Source organism: Prinia subflava, chromosome 1 (assembly GCF_021018805.1).
Source record: "Prinia subflava isolate CZ2003 ecotype Zambia chromosome 1, Cam_Psub_1.2, whole genome shotgun sequence".
NCBI lineage: Eukaryota > Metazoa > Chordata > Aves > Passeriformes > Cisticolidae > Prinia > Prinia subflava.
Window position 1 is genome coordinate 144,458,719 of NC_086247.1, and position 20,598 is coordinate 144,479,316.

General features: G+C 37.7%; 1 protein-coding gene across 2 annotated transcripts in view; it reads left to right on the plus strand.

The window, feature by feature from the left end:
* ESYT2 (extended synaptotagmin 2) overlaps window positions 1–19,910 on the plus strand; it is an 80,136-nt gene extending 60,226 nt beyond the window's left edge. The window contains exons 14-23 of one of the 2 annotated variants that reach the window (XM_063415730.1): window positions 6,313–6,375; window positions 8,302–8,376; window positions 9,006–9,092; window positions 9,834–9,983; window positions 10,988–11,376; window positions 13,537–13,635; window positions 14,172–14,303; window positions 15,607–15,712; window positions 16,614–16,663; window positions 16,769–19,910. In XM_063415730.1, the coding sequence (XP_063271800.1) occupies window positions 6,313–6,375; window positions 8,302–8,376; window positions 9,006–9,092; window positions 9,834–9,983; window positions 10,988–11,376; window positions 13,537–13,635; window positions 14,172–14,303; window positions 15,607–15,712; window positions 16,614–16,663; window positions 16,769–16,814 (1,197 nt within the window). In that variant the 3' untranslated portion in view covers window positions 16,815–19,910. The remainder of the gene's footprint in view (window positions 1–6,312; window positions 6,376–8,301; window positions 8,377–9,005; window positions 9,093–9,833; window positions 9,984–10,987; window positions 11,377–13,536; window positions 13,636–14,171; window positions 14,304–15,606; window positions 15,713–16,613; window positions 16,664–16,768) is intronic. The other variant, XM_063415740.1, reaches the window with a different exon arrangement.
* Window positions 19,911–20,598: the final 688 nt, after the last annotated feature.

Consider the following 20,598-nt stretch of genomic DNA (forward strand, 5'->3'; position numbering starts at 1 on the left):
ATTAATACTACAGAGTTGATGTTACAGTGCCAAAACACTTGTACAAAATTTCTATCAGATTGTTTTTGTAGGATGGTTTATTTGCTTGTGCAAAACATAGAAATAAGTCATGTTCTCTCAGTCTATGGATTTATGCTATGGGACTGTGAAATAACTTTGTTTTGGAGTTTATTTCAGGTTAGTGAAATACTGTGCCTGGTTGTAATTGATAGCAGTAATAAAGTTAACCCTACCATAAAGAGATACGTGAAGCTTAACTGAGTTTTGCTGGTCTTCAGCATTGCTTTAGGTGAGAGGTTCTGGAAGTGATGACTAAAATATTAACCAGACAATACAGTTTTCAAGCTTTGGATTTTTTGCATGCATTTTGCAGATTTGTCTGCTGAAATTTAAGTTAAAATTAAGTTAAATCAGAGTGGTAACAAATGAAACCTTAGTTGCCCAAACAATTTACATGATTGAGTAGTGATTTCATGTCTGTTCCAGGGTATAGAGAGCAGAGTTTGGAAGAAATATTTCTAGGCTCTTTGAAAAGCTACAAAGACTCATTTGGAGTAGATCCTCACGTTACCTTTTTAACCTCACTGTAGATTGAATTCAGGCAAAATCTGTAACTTAGCAGAACAAAACCCAGAATTACTACAGTACAGAGTAAGCAGTAACAGAACAGAATAGAATTATGGTGTGCTTAGCATCAGTTTCAGAGTACTGCAACAGAGAAAAATTCTGTCTGCCATCTGTTTTGTGTACTAGATTCAATTGAACCAATTTATTTATCTTCTTGTTCAACTACTGAATTTTACTGAAACAGCTACAAATTTAATGTCTTTGGTAAAATACACTAAAGCCTCTTATTTAAAATAAATGGTGTAAAGTTCTCTCATATTCCAGTTCCAATCTTTTCCATACAGCTCTGATTCTCTATGTTACATTCTCCATCAAATACTCTGAGGCTTTGTCATAAATTAATTTTTTGTTTTAAACAAACATTCTCTAACATTGCCTCCCTCCTTTGGAAAGATTAGGTTGCAAGTCTTGAGTTCTACCTATTTTTTCAGACAGTATTTTAATTTCAGTGCATTTAATCAGTGGATCTCTAAACTCTAGGGCACAGAAAGGGGGAGTTCTTTACACAAAGCTGACCAGTTAGGAAATTTGGGAACAGCATCCTGAATTTGCTATTGCTGCATCTGATACTCTGTCTCCAGTACAAGAATTGCCTGAGTGGGTTGAGAGTGATGGTCTCAGTGTGGGACCTGTTTAATCCTCTTCTTTCTTCCTCTACCAGCCCAGAAAAGCAGTTTCAACAAATGACTCAATATTTAACTTCGAGTCATTTTTTTTCCAGTGTTGTAAAGAATATAATAGAAAGTAATGTGGAACAATTGCAAATTCCATCTACAAGTTTACTACAATAGAATAATATATTATGTTAAATCAAATTTTCCAAAACCAGAGACCAAAAGGCTTCACAGTTATGTCAAATAGGGAGGAAATACCATGGGAAGACTTTTTTTATGTAGGAGAAAATGTTCCTGTACATTCTAGAAAGACAATGTCACAGAGCTTCTACATGAACTGCAGTTAATTGTAGTAAATAAAGCTTTAGGATTATAATATGGAGCAACATTTACAAGACTAAACATGAACTTTGCTGGTTTCTCATGTTTTACTCAAATTCAGTGGTAGGGGTTGTGTAGAGCAATAGGAAATCAATCTCTTAGATTGCTTGTATTTATGGAGAAGAGAGAATTCAAAGAGAATGAAGGATTAAAATTACACTGACTCTTATTAGTAGTTTGAAGACTTTTGTGCACAACTTTAGCATTACAGTGAAATGTTTTCTACATGAATAATTACTTTTTATTACCTTGAAAATTGCCTTAAGTGAATGCTTATCACTGGTACATTTTAGATCATGTCTTCAGCCTGGTTTTGTTCAAGTTACAGTGTTGTTACCCCAACTCAGGCCTTTCTTTTGCACAGGTGGATCATAGTTGTGAGTTTCTGGCACACTGGGATGATTTATCTGGAAAAGTAATAGAAATTATGTAGAAGGCTGGTCTCTAAGTGAGTAAGCATTAGTTGGATCTGCCATATAAATCTGAACTACCAAGAGTGAGCCTGGAAAGTGGGTTAATATATTTGAATAATTAATGAAAAAATAAAATTCAAAAAGCATTCCACCTTGCTGTGCTGCAGAAAGTCATTTAATGGATGAAGCTATTTGTAATGACAAATATTTACTTTTTTTGTTACCTGCTGTTTTCTCTGGAATCCTGTGATTATTTTCCTTAACTTTTCTGTGTAGTAGTAAAGCTGCTTATGCATTCATTCTGCCACAATCCCATCACTCTGCTTTCTCCTTCCATTTCCATCTTCCTAAGAGTATCTACGAGGGAAACTTTGGGTGTGGATACTTAAAAGAGAGGAGAGCATCGGGACTAGTCTTTTGTGAAAACACTACCTCACTCTATAGAGCACTATTTGTGAGTTCTCTGGTGTTGTTTGTATTGTACCTTTTCTCTGCCAGAGTGTGGATTAGTGCTACTAAAGCCACTCACTCTAGTGGAATGAGAGCATGCAATTTGTTTTCCTGCATGGTTTCAACAAGTGTGCATTGTTTTCGTGCTATTTTTATTGCATTTTAAAGGCTACTTAAATTTCATTGATCAGCATATCATTGGGTAAGTAATTAACCTTTTATGATAAAAACCCAAAATAAGTTTGTTGTAAAAGCTCTTTACATGTAACTTACATTGCTGATTCATTGAGAAATAAAATGCATACTGTACTAGCACACTGTGTGCTGGTTAATTAGTGGCTTTTGTTGCAAAGAAATTAAAATAATAAATACTGCAACCAACATCCCCATAGTTTCTTTAAAAGGTGACACAGTCAATGTTTGTAAGAACTTGCAATCTCTCCACCTTGGTTCAAGTTGCATTCAAAATGGGTGCAGTTCATTGTGCTTCCCAAGCTATGAATTCCCTTGTAAATTCTATCTCACTCCATGATGCTCCTTGTTTTGCAAATTCCCAAGCTCCTTTTCTTTTTTTTCAAATTAGTCTGTAGTTGGGAGAATCCAGGCTAGGGTGAACTACCAAGTAATATTTTTTGCTTGAATTCAGTGTTACAAAATTATTAAAAACTGATGAGCCTCTGGCTATCTTACACTTCAGTCTGGAAGTACAACCTTGGTATCTTCAAAAAGACAGAATCTGTTCAGAGTAAGAATTGTTTTGCCAGAGAGAGATGGGTTTGTCTTTGGAGATTGTGCTGATAAATTTGTTACTGGCTGGCCATGGCATAATCCTTGATTTTAAAACACCTTTCCAAAGCCCAGCAAACCCCTTCTGTCAGTTTCTCTGTAGAGGTTAATTTTAAAGTATCTAAAAAGTTATAACCATTCTAAAATCTTTGTTAAAAATTAATGAATGAGAAAGGCAATTTATAACCTATGGTTGCATCATCTTGGTATTAAAATTGTTAAGAAGTTGCTTATAGAAATACCAGATACATCTTTAAAGTAATTATTAATTAAAAAAAAAAAAGATCAAAATGCTGGATTAGGGGTGTAGCACTGATGTTTTTTGTGAATCTTAGTATTTTTGCATTAGGACAGGTTATCTATATAGAACAACATCTGTTTAGAAATTGGACAAAACTTTCCAAATCCCTGAATGGATTTGTGAGTCAGAGTGGAACAGCAACCATTCTAGGAAGGCCAGGTCTGGATTCCTTTCTGCAGCACTCTGAACTGCCTGGCTCTGCACTTCCCTGGGTGCTGATCTTGCTGCAAGCAAGAGGAGGAGGCTTGTGGCTGGAGGCCAGGAGAGAGGTGAGGTCTGCAGTAGCCCAGGGATAAAAACAGCTTCAGCATCCCTGGGACTGCACTTGTTCCCAGGGCATCCTTAAACATGGGCTGTTCCACAAACATTCCCATCTGCAAGCTCAGTCTCTAACTAACGTGGAGCACGAGTCACTGGGGAATGTTAGAAAGGGAGCTCACTTCCTATGGGGAGAGGAAAATCCTGAGTGCTCTCTGTGCCTTTCTAGTTTAGTGACTGCTGGAAATCTAGATCTGTCACACCAAGACATTTACCCATCTAAATCTGATGTAGCTGAAGTTCAGGTGTGAGAATAGTGTTAGTTTCCAAAAGTAACACTAGTTTTATGATAACCAGTAGTTCATAACAATTTTGGTGTCTCTGTAATATATAAATTATCCATATTTAAAATTAGCTCTTACAGGTGGTGACTGTCTTCTGGTTGTCAGGTGAGGATGCACTCAGAGATATCCCAAGCAACACTTAGTGAGTCCAAAGAAGTAATGACTCATATGCCAAAGCATCTTGAATCAGGAGCTGACTGAATAACAAACCAGTTTGTTACTTGTATAATTTATAGGTTTGTTATTAGGATTTACTGCAAATGTCACTGTTAGAGAATTCCACTGTGTCATTATCAGTAAATTTCTTGGATAACACATCCTCTTTTCCTATAACTGCAGTGACACTCAAACCCATACCAAGACTATTTTGTCACTCAAAGCAAGACTTTCCCTTTTTATATTGGACATCCTCTTTTCTCTGAGTCTCCTTCTTCCCAGCCTTTCAGCCACCATCTTCATGGATGTGCAGCTTCTTCCCTTGAAACCCGAAGCCTGGCTTAAACATGTTTGCTCCAGCTGATGTCCCTCTTGGCCTGTCCTGGCCATGATTCCAGAGGAATTGAGACATGTTCAATATCCAGGAGTCAGGGGCTGCCTGCCCTTATGTATGATCACATGGGTTTGGGTTTGACTTCTAAAATTCTTTGAAATAATAATATAGGAGGGAAAAGATCTGTATTGAATATACAAGTGCAAATGGGAAAGAAAAAAAGTCCAGTAGGTGTAGTGGCAGTTCAAGATTGAAAATTATCTTGGTGAGTTGTAGATACTACCTGACAAAATCAGGTACTTCTCTGTAGATGACAGTCATTGCATCCTTATAAATGTGAGGTGGAAATAGAAAGAAAGAGATTTGAAGAGATACCTTTCTACAGAAAGAGATTTGTGGTTGTGCTATGTGATATTGTTATGAAAGAAAACAGTGTACTCTATGTAGAAAAGAGGAATGCAGCCTGTGAGATTTTTAAGAGTTAGACTTCATGTTCCTTGTGGGTTGCTTCCAATTCAAAATACTCTGATTTTGTGCTGGATATTGTATGTTTTTTCTGAAATAGAAATTTTCAAGCAGGATGCCAGGAATCTTTGCAATACTTTGGCCAACTGGAGTATATGACATCCCAAAAGAAACTGTAAAATATTTCTGCATAAAGGTTAAATCTTTTCAAATTTTAGTCACTTCGATTTTCATTTCAGAAAGGCATTTTTTCTCACAAAGCATTAATATCAGTTCCTGTTCATAAACAAGAATATTTTTAAAGGCTACTATGCACTTGTTTTATCGTCACAATCTACAGCTTCTAAAACAGAATTCTGCCATGAAATAAAAATGTATTCCTAAAGAAAAAGCCAGCCATAAGTATACTAACTTGAAGTCTGGTTTATTTACAAATCTTATTTCCTGATATTATTTCTTATGAACGGAATGCAAATTTTCTGAGACATTATTTTATCACTTAAAGAACAATATATTAATCTTAAAATAAAATTCTAAAATTTACATATTTAATGGAAAGCAGTCAGAGGTTTTCTTCTGCTAAGCTAGTTTAAATTCCTATTTTTAGGGTATTTGCATGTCTTCATTCAAATGAGTATAAAATAGCAGATTTCCTTCTAGTTAGCATGCAGTGTTTGCATCATTTTTCTGAAGAGGCTTAAAGAACTTTGGCTTTTAGAATGATACAAGTCCCTATCAATTAGATGTTATAACTTCTTCCATAAAAAGGACTCCTTTGCATAATTACTTATCATCAGAGAAGCTTCTGGGTTGTGAAAATTTGAAAAAGGTTCATTCAGAATGCAGTTCATAGGGCATCAGGCATTAAATAAAAATACTTTGTGAATTATCTTTATTAGGATAAAAAACTGGGATCAGAGAAATAAAGGCAGACTGAAATTTGGTATATTAATTTTAAAGCAGAATAAAAATATCCAGAGAAGAGGGAAAAAAAGTTTTGTCAGACTTTGTTGTTGTTGTGGTGGTCCTTCATTGTTTTGTTTGAAAGATTTTTTTTTTAGGTTGATTTTTTTTTCTCCTGCTTTGTCCTATGTTGTCATGTCATAATTAATTAACCTAGTGAAATTGCTTCATTGCATGTCTTATTAACCCTTCCTATGTTCATTCTCTCCTGACTTAAAAGAATAATCCATTAGAATTTAACCCTGATGGCTTGAAGAAGGCTGCTGTTCAGAAAGCCCTGAAGGTAACATTAATATAGTTGTCCATTTAAGGTCACAAAAGTAATTGGAAATGCACGAATGCCTGCAACACTCAGCTTCCAAAACTGGATGGGATTTCTATTGCCAGATACATATTTAGTGTAATTCTGTTTTACTTCAATTTGATTTCAGGAAGCCAGTGTCAAGATGTTGTTAAAATACTGTGGGCTGTGGTAATTTGAACTCTAGATGAGATTAGTGGAGTACAGGCTGCTTGAGAAGACTGGGGCAAAGTGCTGAGAACTGATTTGTAGTAGTGACTAAAGAATAAAGCTGACATGAAAGCTAAGACATCTTTTACATCCTGAGTCATCCCTTATCACTCAGCTCTGAATGGTGACCTGGAATAATCTTGTTCCTGCTAGATGTTTTCAGAAAGTTTTACATCTTTTATATGACTGCTAAAGAAATTTAGGCCAGCTTTTGGTAGGCAAACTTGGAAAGGGCTAAGGCACATGCTCAGCTGAGGAACTTGAACAAGGGACAGCCTTTAATAGGCTGTCAACAACGAGTCTGTCACTACCTGGTGTTAGAGGTGCATTATATGTGTGTGTGCACATTGCTACCTGCTTAATTCGAACTAAAATTATTCCTATTTACATATCAGCATAAGTGACAGGGGCTTTTTGTCAACTCCTGTAGTTTCATCATTTTATGAACAAAGTATCAGGCAACATTTTGTGGACAAAGAAGAAATGAAGATAATGTCACCTGCCATTTTAAAACACCATCAGTTGCAGTGTAATATGGCTTTCTTTCTATTCTGTAAACCTTTGTATTTGGTTTCATTTGAGAGCTAAATATATTTTATTAGAAATCATAAAAAAAGAAAGGCAGCATTCATCCAAGAAAGGAGTCCTTTCTTAACAGCTTTATTTCTAAAGGAAAGTATGGTTCTAAGCAGTATGTCACATTAAAGTTGAGAATTATCAGTGGAAGTATGATGTCCAAATTGTAAATTCAGATCAAAAAACATATCTAAGTCATGCACTTTCATAATTTAAAAATACAAAATATTTGGATCATTTGGTTGTAATTGTGACCTTACATGCATTAAGAAGATTTTAACTAACTTTCTGTTGTTACACCTGATTTTCCTACAGGATAGAACTCAAAGTAACCATGTATCCTACATTTTCTAGGCTTTTTAAACTGCATTAACACCCACTTGAGATGATTAACTTTCATGTCTAAATTTTCTTTCTGAATTGAATTTTTGTTAAATTGAAATTCTTGAAAGAAACATATCTTTGGAATGTTCCTTTGCATATGTAATTTGTTTCTAAACTGATGTTTGTTTTCACAGTTTGATGTAATGCTATACAGCTGGTGAGCAAGGCTCAGATATGGCAGATGGTTGATTCTCTATTAAAGAGTATTTGGTAAACTGTAGAAATATCCCTCACATACATTATAGTGCATATTCTTTCTCCCCAAACTGAAAAGTAGGGAACATCAGTGTTGGATACCACATCCAATGTAGCAGTTCTACTGCACTGTATATAAAGTTCCTGAGTTTGTGCTTTCTTCATATCTCCCATCTGCATGCAATATTCATTTTGCAGTTTTAACTCTGCTTCATTAGCTTTGGGGATTGTAATGCTCATTAAAAGATAAGAATTTGCATCTTACCAGTTTCATTGAAGGCAAATGGAAATGAGTCTAAAACTCCTGCTTATTAGTAGCATTTTTGCTTAGCACATTCAGGTAGTTGGATGCCTTCGTGTTGATGTGCTCACCAGCTACTCGCCCGTCTGCCATTCCAGCCGGCTGAATAAAGTACTGAGAATAAGAGAGAAGCATGTGGTAGAATGCATATGATTTGTATTTTTAAGATGCAAACATTAAGTGTCAGAGGGGAGAAGTTGTGCTGTATTCTGAAGGCAAAGTTTTCGTTTTTTCTTTACCAGTCAGGAAAGAAAATAAACAGCAATCCCAACCCGCTTGTTCTGCTGTCAGTTGGACACAAGGCCCAGGAAAGTAAGGTAAGGTCCTGCTCTTTAGACTTGGCTCTGTCTTCACATGTGTGGTTGGTCTGTGAGCTTGGCATTGGCTACCAAACCACGGAGCATGTACACAATGCTAAGTTGCCACCAGAACTGAAATTGGCAACAAGCAGCCAAAGGTTACAACCTATGAGCTAAAACCACCTTATCAACTAAACCATGGCACCAAGTGCCACATCCACTCTTTTCTTAAACACCTCCAGGGACTGTGACTCCACCACCCTCCTGGGCAGCCCATTCCAGTGCCCAGTAACTATTTCTGTGAAGATTTATTCTCTGATGTCTGACTAAACTTGCCTGGCACAGTTTAAGGCGGTGTCCTCTTGTCCTGTCACTGGTTGCCTGGGAGAAGAGGCTGACCCCACCTGGCTACAACTCCTGTCAGGGAATTGTAGAGAGCAAAAAGGTTCCCCCTGAGCCTCCTGGAGGCTAAACAACCCCAGCTCCCTCACCTGTTCCTATCAGACTTGTTTGCTAGACCCTTCCCGAGCTTTGTGCCCTTCTCTGCACACACCAAATAAAATGAAAAATGTGCTCATCTCGTGACACCATCTCTATAAGACAGACTGTTCTATAATTTGTGTACTTCCTTTTTTTCTTAACTTCAGATTAGATACAAGACCAATGAACCAGTATGGGAGGAAAACTTCACTTTCTTTGTACACAATCCCAAAAGACAAGACCTTGAAGTTGAGGTATGTGTCTCTCTCTCTTTGATACCTTTCTTTTCAAAGATGTTGCAGTAGTAACATTCACACATTAAAGGCTGTTATGAAATGAGACTGAATATGATGTGAACACCATTAAAATGATGCTGAAAGTATATATTTTTAAATCAGGTAATGAAATGTTTATTTGCATTTACTACTGAAAGGAAGAAAGACTATAACCAGGCTCTCACATGAATAATACAGTTATTATAATAATTGTTTTTTCTAATAAAAAAAACCCCAAAAGTAAATTTGGTATACCAGTTGGGAAGTAGGAATCTTTCCTCTCTCATGCTAAGGAAGTATTCACTTTATCCAAAGTATCCCTTTACACTGTTGACATGTCCTTTGCATAGCTGTAAGAGACTGAAGTGTAAATGGGGACTGTCTTAGTCACTCTTCCTCTAACAGCTGTGAGAATTCATTTTCACATGGACAGTTTGGAAACCATGTAGTTATTTTGATCAAGGGTCTGGTAGATGTAGATGTGGTGGCTACTCTTCTGTCTTACTTTTGCTGTAAAAAATAAGGTTGAAGAAACGAGGCATTGAGTATGTTTGTTTTTACCTCCTTCAATGTAATCTTAAAATCAGGGAAACGTGGTTTAAGAACAAACTACTTTCAATATTGTTTGTAATTTTTGTTTTTAAATAAAAATGTAATATCTTTCTTTGAATTCTTACAAAGCAGATTATACAAAGTGACCTCATTTCTGTGTTCCTTCAGGTGAGGGATGAACAACACCAGTGTTCTTTGGGGAACTTCAAGCTGCCTCTAAGCCAGTTGCTAGAGAGTGAGGATTTAACTATGCATCAGCGGTTCCACCTGAGCAACTCTGGTCCCAACAGCACCATAAACATGAAGATTGCTCTCAGGGTACTCTAAAACCTTTCCCATTCTAAATATCTGGAAGCATCTTGAGGGCTCTGGTGACTCCTGGTCTGCCAGCTTTCAAAGAAAGGAACATTTCCTTTGATGTCACCTGCTAAGTGTCCTTGGTTGTGCAGAGCTGTCAGTACACAGAGATAGCCTCCAATTTAAATACATTCCATCTGAAAACTGTACAATGCTCAAAAGGAAACTATAATAGTCACCTGCATTACTTAAAACTGAGGTCCCCTGTGGTTTAGGTTTGGAAATCATGTTTGGAATCGGAATTCCTTCAAATCTCTTTTGAAGCCAGTGGGCTACAGATCAGTGAAATAGCTTCTATCTAGAAATGGAACTGAGTTTTTGATGGTTTTAAAAAATAAAATGTGTAAGGAAAGGAAGTACCTGCATAGTAGTGGAAAAATTCAAACAGCTTTCAAGCATACTGGAGTTTTGTAAACAAAACTTGAATACCTGAAAGTTGGTTTGTCTTTTTTCCCTGTCTGAATGACTTGGTTTAATAAGGTATTATATCTCTTTGCAAACACTGTCAACCTCTTGTTGCTTACGTGTCATTAATAAATTAAAGCAACCTATAAAAGAGAAAGTAAGGACAGTTAATGAGAAAAAATTGTGACGTAGAAGAAAAAATTACAGAATATCTTTTCAGATGGCTAGAGCTGCAAAGTAAATAGCACTTAAACCAGAGGTGCTTAGCATATGGGAAGAGAATAATGAGGAGAGTAATTCTTATGAATGGAGAATTTCACATTGTTTTATAGTTACTGTAGTTACCATGAAGGAAGTGGAGATGTGTTTTGTCATGCCAAGTATTTCATACTGTAGAGTTAGCAAGCGTGAATGGTTTTGGTTCTGCTTTGGTGCCTTAAATTTATAATTTGTGACCAAAAAATTTAAACAACAACAAACCAGTACTCTTGTAGAAACAAATTTGTTCCTGTTTCTTGTACTGCAAAATAGTAATATTATGTGTATTTTCCTGTATCTAGGTCCTTTCTCTTGAAAAGCAGGCAAGATCTCCAGATCATCAACACTCAGCCCAAGTAAAAAGGCCGTCTGTTTCCAAAGATGCAAGAAAATCATCTTTTAAGCCTCAGGTTCCTGTCTCGCCAACATCGGATCCAAACAAGCCCGTTCCAGCATCCCCAGTGACTGACAGTGACAAAAAGACTGACCCAGCTGACAAAAGCCAGCCTGCCAACGCCAGCCCGCAGTGGGCGGCGGATCTGAGCCGCAGCTCGTCCAGCCTGCACGCCTCCACGCTGTCGTGCTCGCCCAGCCACCTGTCGGCCAAGGAGCCCACGCCCAGCATCGCCTCCGACATCTCGCTGCCCATCGCCACGCAGGAGCTGCGGCAGCGCCTGCGGCAGCTCGAGAAGTACGGCCCGCTGCTTCCTCTGCAGCAATCCCAGCTGCTTCCTCTGCAGCAATCCCAGCTGCTTCCTCTGCAGCAATCCCAGCTGCTTCACAGGGAATGCCACCAGGGCAGCAGGGCTTAGCTCACTCCCAGAAATGTCCTTTGCTGTGCACTCGTTGGGATCTCCTGCTGCTGCCTGGTAGCTCAGAACCTGCAGTTAGGAGTTCCTCACCATCGTGATCGTCTGCAGGATAAAGTCCCATTTGTCATAGCTGCACTTTGGAGTTTCATGGCTGTAGTTGCCTGTTTCACCACTGAATCCATTAGCAGTAATTAAGCCAATTAAGCTGGAAATAGTTGGTCTTTTTAAATAACTCAGAGGGATATTTGGCTATAGAGAATGCTAAAGGGGTAGTCAGCTACTATGTAGTCACTGAAGATTGCTGCAACCATACTTTATTAAATTCTTGATTTTCTTTTTTTTGCTTGCCTCAGTGGGCAGCTCAAGTACAGACAGCTGAGCAGCCATCCTGCTCTGAGTAGGAGACTGGAAACTATTCATTTCCTATTCATGGACCTTCTCTATGAATCTAAGTAGAAAGATTTTATTTTTTTATTTACAAAGGATTGAACCAATTCATCATTTTCTCTGTCAGAATTCATAGAATCAACTGAGTCGTAGAGGTTGGACAGAATCTCTGGTTGGCCATCCCTCTGCTCAAAGCAAGTCCCTCTTCAAAGTTAGATCAGGTTTCTTGGGCCTTGTCCAAACAACTTTTGCTTATCTCCAAGGAAAGAGATGCCATAAAGCTGTTCAGCAATTCCAGTATTTCACCACTGTGAAAACATTCTTCCTTATTTCTATTGAAATTTATCTTGCTGCAGCTTCACTGTGGCTTCTTGTTATTTTACTGTGTACAGCCGTGAGGAGTCTGAGTTGGTCTTCTCTAAAATGTCTGTTTTAAGTGGTGGAAGGGCTGCAGTTGAGTCTGCTGTTGGCTGTCTCTTCAGTTGGTACAAATACTCCACCTGCTTATGTGCTCCAGACCCCCATTTATCTTCATAGTCACATGACAACTTGTCTTGACTTTATCAGTCTCTCTCCTGGTCCAAAACTGAGTCAGAGTTTGTTAATTGTGTTAAAGATTGAAATTCTACTCCTCATGAAATGCACAAATGTCATACTTTGTCATTTGGTAAAAGTGGTAAAGCTACAGGTAATGAGATTCTTTATTGCAGACCACATGGTTTTAGGTGCTCTCATTTTTTTTTTTTTTTTGATTTTAACAAAGAAAATACTGAAATTAAATCTTCATTCTATTTTTTTAAAGTGAATGACTTGGGAATTTTAATGGAGCAGTCACTTTGTAGTAGGTATTCACAAAACAGGCACTCTTCTCCCTTGAAGATAAGATACCCTTGAGGTGGCTGAGAAATGGCAAATATGGTACATACTGTCCTGTGTGATGTGGAAAATACTTTTAGTCAGTTCACACAACTAAAATGAGCATTTCATGGAGGTGAGGGAACTGCACATGTTGGCCATTCTCTAAAACACAAGTTCTTGAGCATGATGCTTGGTTTTTATTTAAACATGACCTGTAAGTGTAAATTTGTTCTGATCTTATTTTCATGGTGATATAAGTTATAGAGAAGTAAAATGGTTGCATTCATACTGTGATTTGAGCTTTTACAACAGCAAGTGGATTTAAATGATCACTGTTTTAATCCCAAGAATATCTATATTTCTGTGATAAAGAAATTTAGAAAAGAATGAGCTGGTCTTCTAATTGGCTTGTGGCCTTAGGTAAGAGTGGCCCATGGCTGAGGTTTTCATTGCAGTTAGCACTATTACTCATTCCAATTTCCTAGATGCTGCTTTGGTATTTATTTTAGGGCAGGCAAGTTCTTTACTTGTAATGGTTTTTGAAGTACTAAGGAGCAGCTGACCTCTCCACTGACAAACCTGGCCTGTTTTGGAGAGCAGAGTTGTTGGCCAGAGAACTGAACTATGAGAATCTGATGAGGATATGCTCGCATGCTTACATGTGTTCTCTTGTTTCACACTGGTCTAGAGAAGTTAAATGGATAGTGCATGATTTCTGGGAAAACTGCTCAGTTAAGTGTTATGTCTAACGTGCATTTTAAAAACTAAGCATAATGTTCTGCTTTTTCCTGCAGTGGAACAACTCTGGGGCAGTCTCCATTAGGGCAGATTCAGCTAACAATTCGTCATAGTTCACAAAGAAACAAACTGATTGTGGTGGTGCATTCCTGCAGGTGAGCATACAATACACAATTCCAGATCTGGGCATATTTCTTTATAAAGTTTGTCGTATCCTGACTTACTCTTAGGTGGATTGGTTAATCTTTGTTGTTTTTAAAACAACATATGCATAAATAAAAAGATACACAGAGCTGTACTCAGAATCAGTAAAAACTTTGTGGAAGACTTTGCTGTGATTTTATATTTGTTTATTATGCCTCTCTCATATTTTAAATGAAAATGGCATTTAGATTTTTATCAGCACTATCTGAAAGCTCTTTCTAAGAGACTGAATTTTTACAGAATGACCAAAACATGTGATTTCTAAAAGGCCATATCTAAACTTCAAACTGGAATTTAGGAAACACATTGCATTCCCACCTCTGCTCTGTGCTTAGTGGTCATCTGGTCTTGTACAAGTCACTCCACATGATACTTTGTGCAAGGGAACTGCTTCATCTACTACATTAATTGATGGTAGTGTAGACACTTACATTCAGCAATGTCTCGTTGATTTTCTAAGTGCTTTTCCTTATTTTTCACTTCCCAGAAATCTGATAGCGTTTTCCGAAGAGGGATCGGATCCCTACGTGCGAATGTATTTATTGCCCGATAAGAGACGATCGGGAAGAAGAAAAACACACGTATCAAAGAAGACATTAAACCCCGTGTTTGATCAAATGTACGTTCTAAACTGTGTGTAGTAGTTTTGTATCATGTAATTACAAAGCTGTCAAATCAAGGTTTCTGTGCTTACTGAAGGGTGAGCTGTTGAAGTTCCTGGTTGTCACCATTAGATTTGATCCTACCTTTCTCTTCTTCTGTAATAGCTCTTCTCTCCTTCTATTCCCTGTTACCACTCAGCCCTTTTTGCTGTTTCCTGCCTTCCTACACCAGTTCATGCCCCTTGTGCTGGTAGCTCAGCTGCAGGATCTGCTCTCCTGGCAGGTGGTGAGAACACGAGTGCCTTCAGCTGGCAGTGCTGCTGATGTCCCTCCGTGCCAGCACACTTGGCTGGCTGAGTGCCTGGCCGAGTGCCAGCCAGTGCCTGTGCATCGTCACATTGCTCAGTCACTTGGAGGCACTTCTCAGCATCCAGGGAGTCAGGAAATCTCTTTGTAGATTATATCCTGGCCCATATGTTGGAAGTTGTACCAGATTGTGCAATACTATATTGCATAAAAATCTTTAGGCTTGCACTCATCTTTTTGATAGTAGTTTCCCTCACGTCTGCCCCTTACTCTCTCCCACCCATCGCTTTTCAACAAAGACCTTTCTCTACAGACAGCAAATAAACTCAGGGAAAACACCACTTCAGTCCCTTCTCTCCAAGGCAAATCTGTAAATCATTAGTTAGAAAATTCAGCAGATTTTCTTGGTAGTGCAGCTCTCTCCTGTTCATTCCAGGTAACAGATTTATTTCACTGTGCCTTTCCAAGGAAAATGTATTGCAAAGCAATAAAGCCGTTTAAGAACTGTAGTGACAAATAGATGTAGGTTGTGGCATGACCTTGTCCTGACTTTGTCTGAGTTTCAGCTCTAGCAAAGAGCTATCCTTTATAGTTTTCTTTAGCCAGCCAGGAAAGAAAACGAGCTCTGGTTATCAAGTACCAAGGATCAGTAAGACTGACCAATCTTACCTATACTGGGCTGTCGGTACAGTAGGATTCCACATTGTCTGTTCTCTAGTCAGTGCTCAACCTTTGCCTCTTTTTGTCTTGTTCATGTGTTTGTTTTGTTTACCAGTGGCCTCTAGAGGCCAAAGGTAACAGAAGTGTCAAAGATTTGATGTTGACATTGATCACAGTTTTCAACAAAAATTTTCGGCAAAATGTTGGGATTTTTTTCTTTATTTGTCTCTGACCTCATTTTTTTAATTTGGGGAGGGAGATGGTTTGGTTTTGATTTGGGTGGCTGTTTAGCTGAAGGAACTGAGCTGCACCTCTGGTACAGAATTCCCTCTAAAGCATCTCTTTCTCTGTCAGGTTTGATTTCAGTGTTTCCCTGCCTGAAGTACAGAGAAGAACACTAGATGTAGCAGTGAAGAACAGTGGTGGATTCTTGTCCAAAGATAAAGGGCTGCTTGGCAAAGTAAGTTGACAATATGCAAATTCTGTTAATACAGCTTGTTATTATATAAACCAAAAATCCTCTTGACATCTGAGTTAGTGTTGATTGAAGCACCCGATTCAGATATGAAGCTTTCAAAAATTATAGCTGCCTTAGATGTCAGGCTTCAGTAGGGGAAGGAACAAACTGCAGAGCCAGACTTAGCAAGATGAGGCAGTCATCTCTTCTGGAGAGTGGTTAAGTTCCCAGTAACAAAAGAAATGTGCTTGTCAGGCTGTCAGGGAAAGGAAAGAACCAGTAGAAACCAGGCAATATTTCAGAAAATGTTCAGACAAAACTGGAAAGACAAACGAGTACTCAGGGAAACACACAAGCAATTAAATTCCCAGTTTGTAAAATCCCTAAGAAAGAGCTGCTACTGGAGACATTCCCAGTGCCAACACCAGCTGTGTGTTTGTAACTTCAGTGTTCTATAGGCACACATTAAATCACTTGATTTGCTACACGTGTGATTGAGAGCATGAAAAAGGAGTAGTAAACTCCTACACCCTTTCACATTGCCATGTTTGAGCTCTGTGGAGAGGATGAGGTACAGAATCGTGGTTAGGTGATGGTGAGCAGTGTGCTCAGTTTTCCTGTTCATGCAGAAGGCTGGGAGTAGGAGCACCTCTGCTGATTGCCACTGCCATGCTGGGACGTGCTCTGGGACCGTACCACTGAAGGGTGTGCATTTTAACATCAAAACCAGCAATCTGAAACTTTAGGCAGATAGCAGAGAGCTGTGATGACAAGGGTGTAAAATACATCATTTACCAATGGCATTGCTTACACTGTAGTTTACAGGATTGTCAGAGTTGGTCTTTAATAGAAATGGAATGAAAGGCACACACAGTGCATTGATTGAGAATTTCACTTTCCACAGTGTTTAATACCTCTGGCATCTGAAGAACTTGCTAAAGGCTGGACCCAGTGGTAAGTGTAACATTTCCTGCATTAAGAATAATACTCTACATACTAATTACTGTGTTAATAACATGCTAAATGTAAAAACAATCCTTTGTTTTTTTTCTTTTTCAGGTATGATTTGACAGAAGATGGTACAAGGCCACATGGTGCAAGTTAGGCCCATGGACACCAGGAATTCCTCGAACATAATTTTGCCAACCTTTATATATTTTTAACGTCTTGTTTTCAGAGATGTACCAATATTATTTTTATAGCTTTACTGATTTAGTTCTTAGACACATCCCCAATAATTTTATAACGCTTGGTCATTTTACGTAGACATAGCCTTCCTCATTGTTAAACTTTGTATTTTATTTTGCTAGACAGTTCTATGTGTTACTGTAATGTGCAATAGTACAGTAAAGTAACCTTTTGTGTTCAAATTGATCTTTATGATGGCTGTACCTATTAGTGAAAAGAACATGTTCTGCTGTTTTCCTGCCTTGTTTTATATCTCACCAAGATATACTGTACCTTGTAAATATATACTATTTTTTTATAATTCTTTCATGCTGGTTTGAATTCAGAAGAAAAATAGATAAAGGATACAGATATTTTCTTCTTAATGCATGTTTATTTCTTCAGATGAATCTCTTGTCTTTGCAGCACAATGGTCTTAATCATTTTGTGATACTCTGCAAAAAGAAACTGCAGAAAAACATTTTTAGTTTATTGTATTTCTGGCCCTGTGGGGCTAGCTTAAAATATATAAAACATTAACATTTTAATATTTATATATAAATGTATTATTGGGAAATCATATTATAGAATATTATAAATAAAAAGGAGAATTCTATAAATATTGTATAAATAGAGGATGAGGTCCACAAACCACAGTTTCTAAATCTGAGTTTTCATTTAATGGAGTAAACATAACAAACAGTACAGTTTTATTATACAGGTTCAGTTGGATTTTGTTATTTATTCCTGTACTCTGGAGTACTAGACATGTGATCTTCTGAAGGTATGAGGACATGGATTTTTCTGTATTATAACGAAGATCTCTAACCACTTTGAATTGTCCTTACCACCACGTTTCACTGGTTTATAAGTAGACAAATCAGCTTCCAAGTTGAGTTCATATAGCAGGCATATGCACAAGACATATGTTATTTTTATTATACAGTACTGTGCTAAAGTCGAACGTTCTGAGATACCTTCTGTAATCCCCAAATGAACACCAGTAGGAAGAACGTGGGGAACTGAGGTGAAACTGATGTCTTTGACAGTTGCTTCATTGCCACTCAGTGTGTTTGGTGCATGAAGAAAATGCACTTGAGGGTCCATGCAGGTTCCTGAGCAGTGCTGTTCTGAAGCATTGCTGCAGGCTGGGCAGCTGGACACCATCAGCACAAACTGATGCAGGCAGGCAGGATCTGAAAGGAGAGCATCAGCCCCAACAGCTGAGCTCGTGACTCTAATTTTATCAATTATGGGACATTTTTGTTGTATTCAGAACTGGTTTTTCTTTTTCTGGTAAGTTTTTCAGACTGTTAGAAAAATGTGCATTAAGAATCCAAGAGAACAGCTTGGCTTTTGCAGAGCCAGTGTCCTCATCCTTGGAGAAGTATGCAATTAGACAAAGTATATTATTTAGCTAAGATTCTAGAATGATGTCTCAGCCAAGAAAGAATTTTAAAACAGAATGATAAACTCCTGAAATTAGCTTTATTGTAAGACTACTGACAGAACCTTAAGTCTAGATGTAGAATTTGCCTACATTACTAGATGTACCAAAGTGCCTACCATAGATGTAGCTTTTTGTCTTTTTCAAGTCTAAAACTTTAAGTTTGTCTGAATTCAATTCAACATGGACATTTGTTATGGATATGTGTGACCTGCACCATACACCTCCATAGAGTGATGGCCTTCTCATTGCCACGTTTTATACAAGACAATTTTATCAAACAATCTTTCATTGTAAATTGTACTGTAACTGCTGTTAGCTGGGCTGGGCAATAGAGATTCTTTGTAAGAAAATATTTCCATTTGAAGGCTTCACTGTATATTGGAATGTGTGAGTAGCTATATATTCACTCATCTATTAATATAAAATATATTATGAAATACATATTTTCTTTGCTAGTTCTCCATTAAGATGTTAAGAATGGAAAGACAGAGAATTGTTCTTAATGCAATGAATATGCAGAAACCAAATGCTAATCTGAATAAATGAGGTCTAAGAGTAGCAGTTCAACATAATTTTCTTTTGCCTTGGTTCAGTCTGAGGTGGAAGGACCTTTGCTCTACATCTTGGCCAGTGACTGCACAGAGTTTCACCTTAGCCAACAAATAGGGTGTTAAACTGATTCAGTGTTTCAAATCTTAAGTGAAGTCTGGGGACAGAAAACTGCACTTGAACAAAAAAAAATATCTGTCTTTTAAAGTTTCAAGGTGGAAAATAATGCTGTGTTCAGGCAAATGTGAACAGATAGCACAAAGTGAGTAATTGAATAAAGAATATAGGGCAGGTTTTCAAAATAGCTCACTGCCTAAAATTAGAGATTGGTTCTTAGAGATCCCATTTTTCATTTAGGAATCTGAAATGAAGAGATTGAACTGTCATTGCAATCCAGCAACTACAATTCCCATTGTCTGTAGTCAGTTCTGAATGCCAGACCTTCAGAAACATTCTCCTGAGTGGATTTGGATCAGACTGTGAGTGCCTAGATGAGATCGATTCTTTGGATAGTGGATGCAACTTCTGTATTACCAAATTCCAGTTTATATGGAAGTAGGAAGGACAATTTTGCCTCTGGGCAAAAATTGCACCATTGCATCATTATCAAGTCATTTATTCAATATCAACTGACAGCTTTTCATGTAGTTCTTGTTTATCCTGTGCCTTAAAATATGAACATATGAAGATGTTTAAGAAATGGTTAAAAATAAGCTTTGTTACCTGTATGTACCAACACATGTTCTGTACTATGGAAACTGTTTTTAGAATTACTCTGCTTCACTGACAAGAAAACCAGCTTTCTTAACTATAGCAGTGGTATAACTCAAACTCAAATCAGCATGCATATCACTTGGAGGTGGACTAAAAGAGTTTTAATTTTCTGTCTTGAATCCTTTATCAGAGCTGCAGCAAATGGTGAGAGTTAAAATGAGAATAAAGGGTAATCAATTTTGTATGGATTGCCTTTTTTGCTCATGTAATTCTGCATTATGATGCATGTATTTATTCAATAAATGGTTCTTATGGAAGAAGTCAGTGTGTTGCCTCCCTCTACACTCACTCCCCTTCTCCTCTCTTGCATATCCCTGTTCTAACTGGTAATACAGTGAAGTGAATTTTTAAAATCCTTCTGTATCCAGACTGCTGTAACCTAGGGACCCTTGCTGTAAGGTCTGCAGGCAGATTTTTGGGTCTTACATGAGAGAAAGTGGAGTGAGAAGTGCAGGATACTTCATGGGGATTTCTGTGCTTATTCTGGAACAGATTCACACATAAGAATTAGTAGGTCCTTGTTCATCTTCAGTGTCTAAATTTTTTTTCTCTTAAAGTGATGAACAAATTGTCATAATTCTAGCACTTGCTAATTAACTGTCATTAATTATGCTTTCAAAGGGACCTAGAACTGTATTTAATTGCCTCAGATTTAGAATCAGGAGGTTTCTACCTGTGGCATTCTTTCCTATTTGTTCATTTGCTTGGTGAGGCAAATACTGATGGAAAATACAATGATGTACTGCATAAGTAAGAAAAGGGGTGTTGTGTCCTCCATCCATTCCAGAAAAACTGCCCTGGAAATTATGCTCTTTGCATTAAACATTAATTTATAATTAGTTATAATTCTGTAATTAATTATGATACCTCTTCCCATAAACAGCTACAGCATGTCCTAACTCATAGTATTCAGTCAGTTTTCATCAGCCATAAGTAAAAGCTGCAAAAC